The following is a 4,172-nucleotide window of genomic DNA, read 5'->3' on the forward strand; positions in this document are numbered from 1 at the left end:
GGCGGCGGTGCCGGCGGGCGGCCAGGTCTGGGGGCTGAGTTTCGGTGGAGTTGACTCAGCAGGGAGGGAGACGGGCACTCTGCATTCCTCGCGCGGCGTTTCGGCAACGCTGCCGGTGACATCAGCACCTTTTCCGGGGAGCCGGGTTGCTTCGCCGGGCCGGGCCGGGCCGGGCTCTGGGATGCTGCAGGGCGAGGAGGGGCGCAGGACGGGGGACGTCTGTGCCTTGAGGGACCCTCTGTGGCCCTGCGCTCCTCCTGCGCGGTGCACGAGCGAGGTCATGCAATGGTGTGGCACGTGCCGGGGCTGCAGGACGTGACTCTTCCTCCCCTCCGTGCAACAGGCATGTTGCAGAGATGCCGTCCAGCCCCCTCCTCGCCAGGCTCAGGAGCACCCCTCGGACCCCCCCAGCACAGAGATCTGTCCCTTCCTGGCGCCTCCACCACGGCGCCTGGGGACACGGGGGCTGCGATTTTCTGCTGCCCTGCACCAGCTCGGAGGCAAAGCCACCAGCTGGCTGCAAAGCCACCGGGCTAGACCCAGGCTGTGCCCTCCCCTGGGCAGTGCGGGATCCGTCGCTGCCCTTGGGATGCCCCTTTTCCTTCTCGGAGAAGGCCGGTGCATCCTTCCCCGCTCGCGGGGCTGAGCAGCCCGGGGCGCAGCTCGCCCCTCGTGGTGCAGCCCCGCTCGGGTGCCGGCACCCGTCACCCTGCTCTGGCCGGCGTGGGCATCCCCACGGGGAGCTTGGCGCTTGCACGGCGGCCCTGGACGTTCCCGTCCCCAAGGGCAGAGTGTCCTCTGCTCCGCGTCCTTGTGCAGCCGTCCCCGGGAACCGGCCCGGGGGCTCCTCCGAGAGGCTCGGTGACCCAGCACGGGGGTGAGCTCCTGCTGCCCCAGCCTGGTTTTGCCTCCTTTCCTCTGCTCTGCCCCCAAATCGGTTGCTCCCCGCAGCCCCGGCCCCCGGCGCTGCCCTGTGCCGCCGGCAGCACGCGGCACCCCGCTCCCCGCCTGCCCCCTTGCTCCCCGCCAGCCGCCCGGGCTCCGCTTACAGCCCAGCGGGATCCGGTGTCAGAAGTTAATTTTACCCTGGCCGCACGGCCCGGCGGCAGCGGTGGGGAGCGGGAGGCGCTGGGCTCGCGGAGGGGTCCAGCGGGCTCGGCCGAGCCGTCCCGGCTCCCTCCACCACGCGGGCGAATAAACCCGGCCGGCGTCGGCCCCGTGCCGCCGGGACCCCTCCGGCGCATCTACCCCGGCCCAGCCTGACGCGAGCTTCTCTTTTCTCTCGGCAGGAGGAGGAGAACGGCAACCGAGCGGGTAAGCACCGCGCCGGTCACGCGGGAGCCCGGCTGCGCGGGCGAAATTGCAGCATGGGTTCCCCCAGCTCCGGGGAGCAGCGGATATTGAGGGGCTGGGGCAGGAGCGGGCGTTTCCGGCACGGGGACGCCCTTAACCGTCTCTCCAGCGGTTAGTGGCCGCGGCATGGATAGCGCAGCCCTAAATATAGGCTGGGATGAAGTGGCTCAGCGCGGTGCCCCCAAAGCCCTTGGGAGAGCGGGGGGCACCTTGCACCGGAGGGGGCCTTTCCCAAAGCCGGAGGGGCTGCCGCGGCGCAACGACCCCGTGCACGGTGGGACGGGGACAGGGACGGCGCTCCTCCTGGAGGCTGCCGGTGGCTCGAGCGAATGCGATGCCATCAGAACGGATAGCAGCGTGCCCGGGCTGATGAGCGCGCCGGGGCCGTGCTCCCCGCGCCGCGGGGCCTGGCTGCAGCCTGGCGGCGTTTTGCACCCCGAGTGCAAAACGGGCTGCAGCATTTGGGCTCAGGGAGGGAGAGGAGGGTGGAGCGAGGGGCAGCGTGTGCAAAACCGTGGCGCACGTGTGCACACAGCGTGTGTGCGAGGACGGTCTTGCCCGGCCGGTCGCTCGCTGACGCGCTCTGCCCTCCCGGAGCAGGTCCCCCCCGGAGCCGCCTGGAGCCCATGGACACCATCTTCGTGAAAAACGTGCGGGAAGACGGGCCGGCGCACCAGGCCGGCCTGCGCACAGGTGAGCCGGGACCCCCGCGCGCCCCGTCCGGCTCGGGCCCCGCTGCCGAACCCGGGGAGGCAGAATTTGGGGGGGGGTCGTGGGGAAAAAAAAACCCATCCTTGCATCACCTTTTTCTTGCCTATTTAACTCAACGCTCCCACATTGCTGGGAGGGAGCCGGAGCTGGTTAAAGGTTGCTCACGGGATGCACGCGATGCCCTGCCTCGTCTACCAGGGCTTTTCTTGCTTTTCTTCCTCCTCTTCTTTCGTTCGCTCCTTTTTCTCCCACTTCTCTCCGGGCTGCCCGGAGCGGCCGGGGCCGGGGCTGGGGGTCCCAGGATGAGGCTGCTCCTGCCGTCCCCGCTGCTCCCCGCGAGGGCCCGCGGCCGCCCGCCCCGGGGGCACCTGGTGGCAGCGGTTCGCGTCATGCGGGGCCGTCACCTCCTTCCCCCGCCCCGCAGGAGACCGGCTGGTCAAGGTGAACGGGGAGAGCATCATCGGGAAAACCTACTCGCAGGTCATCGCCCTCATCCAGAACAGGTAACGCCGCTGCGGCGGGGGCGCGGGGGCAGGCGGAGACGTGCTGCGGCTCCGGGGCGAGGACGGCGGCGGTGGGGCCCCGGGCGGGAGGCAGGCGCCGGCGCTGCTCCGCCTGCCCCCGCAGGACCCAGCACCCAGCTCCGGCGGGATGAGCCCATCGCCGGCCGCCCTGAGCCCGTCGCCCCTCTCTCCGCAGTGACGATGTGCTGGAGCTCTCCATCATGCCCAAAGATGAAGACATCCTCCAGCTGGTGAGTCCCGCGCGGAGGAGCCGCCCTGGCCCCGCTCCGCACCGAGCCCGTTCTCCCCGGCATCGCCTCCTCCAGCCCGGAGACCCCCCGCTCTGTTTCGGTGCTGCCGGCGTCCCGGCACGTTGAACCTGGTGCCAGGCAGTGCCTGGCCCTGGTGGCACCGGACCGCGTCGCTCGGGGCTCTGGTCTGGGCCAGCGCCGCCGCCTCGGGCCGTGCGATCCCACCTGTCCCTGGCTCCAGCAGGTTTCGGAGCTGCAACCAGGGGAGAGGAATTCCTGCTCCCTTTGCAGTTCACGAGGCGGCTCTGGTCCCGGCCCCTGCCGGGGAGGTGCATGGAGGAGCCCGGGCCGGGCCGGCGCTGCCAGATGCCAGGGACTGGTTTTGTTTCCAGGGCTCGGATTCCCTGGTGTGGGTTTCCTGGGCTGGCGCGGGGTGTGCCGGCATTCCTGCGGCGCGCAGCCGGCTCCGCAGCCCCCGCCCGCCTCGCAACGCCCGGCAAAGCCCCAAACGGCTCAGCGGGAAAAAGCGAGGGAGGGAGGAACCGTGGGGCTGGGCCGGCCTGGGAGCCGGAAGAGGGGCTGCCGGAGCCAGCCGGGATGCGGGCGGCGAGCCCTGCGCCTGCCAGCCACGCTGCCATGGGGGTGGCCGGGTGCCCCTTGGGAACGGGGCCCCATTGTGCCAGGGGTTGGGCAGCCCCGGGAGCATCCCGGAGGAGCAGCGGAGGCAGAAACCGAGGTACCGGAGGAGGCAGCAGGGCCGGACCCCAGTGCCTCCGTGGCTGAGCACAGTGCGGGATGGGAGAGCAGGCTGCGTTGGGAAGGGGGACAAGGAGCTGCTTTAGCCAGCGCGCTCGGAAAGCAGCCACCCCTGCAGCGAGTTTCCTGGGACTCTGCACAGCTCCAGCCGTCCCGGGGCTCTCCGGTGGCGGTGCCGCTGCCGGCGGCCGCCCCCGTGGCCGCATTCCTGTCGTTCCTCCACCCCTGCAGCCCCGGCTCCCGATGCCCAGTGGTGGTGGATGCGTGGGAAAGCGGGGCTGCAGCCGGCCCTTCCCGGCGGGCTGGGACGGGGACGATCGCGAGTGGGGACGGCGCACGGCCGCGGTTGCCGTCCCCCTGTGACCCCCCCCCTTCCGTGTGCTCCGCAGGCCTATTCGCAGGATGCCTACCTGAAGGGCAACGAGCCGTACTCCGGAGGGGCCCAGAGCATCCCCGAGCCGCCTCCCGTCTGCTACCCGCGCAAGACGTACCCCTTCCAGGCGCGGGCCGCGCCGCGGGAGGCGATGCTCGCCGAGCCCCCCCACGGACAGCCGACGGACGCACGGACCTACCGGCCGCCCTCGTCCCCGCCGCACGC

The 4,172-nt window shown here is 71.5% G+C and overlaps 1 protein-coding gene across 1 annotated transcript in view; it reads left to right on the top strand.

Annotated features, from left to right (window-relative positions):
• ARHGAP23 (Rho GTPase activating protein 23) overlaps nucleotides 1-4,172 on the top strand; it is a 24,948-nt gene that overhangs the window by 7,112 nt on the left and 13,664 nt on the right. The window contains exons 3-7 of the mRNA XM_026072930.1: nucleotides 1,290-1,314; nucleotides 1,954-2,046; nucleotides 2,489-2,567; nucleotides 2,764-2,818; nucleotides 3,964-4,074. Coding sequence (XP_025928715.1) covers nucleotides 1,290-1,314; nucleotides 1,954-2,046; nucleotides 2,489-2,567; nucleotides 2,764-2,818; nucleotides 3,964-4,074 — 363 coding nt within the window. The remainder of the gene's footprint in view (nucleotides 1-1,289; nucleotides 1,315-1,953; nucleotides 2,047-2,488; nucleotides 2,568-2,763; nucleotides 2,819-3,963; nucleotides 4,075-4,172) is intronic.

This window comes from Apteryx rowi, unplaced genomic scaffold (genome assembly GCF_003343035.1).
Source record: "Apteryx rowi isolate R43461 unplaced genomic scaffold, aptRow1 scaffold_354, whole genome shotgun sequence".
NCBI classification, from domain to species: domain Eukaryota; kingdom Metazoa; phylum Chordata; class Aves; order Apterygiformes; family Apterygidae; genus Apteryx; species Apteryx rowi.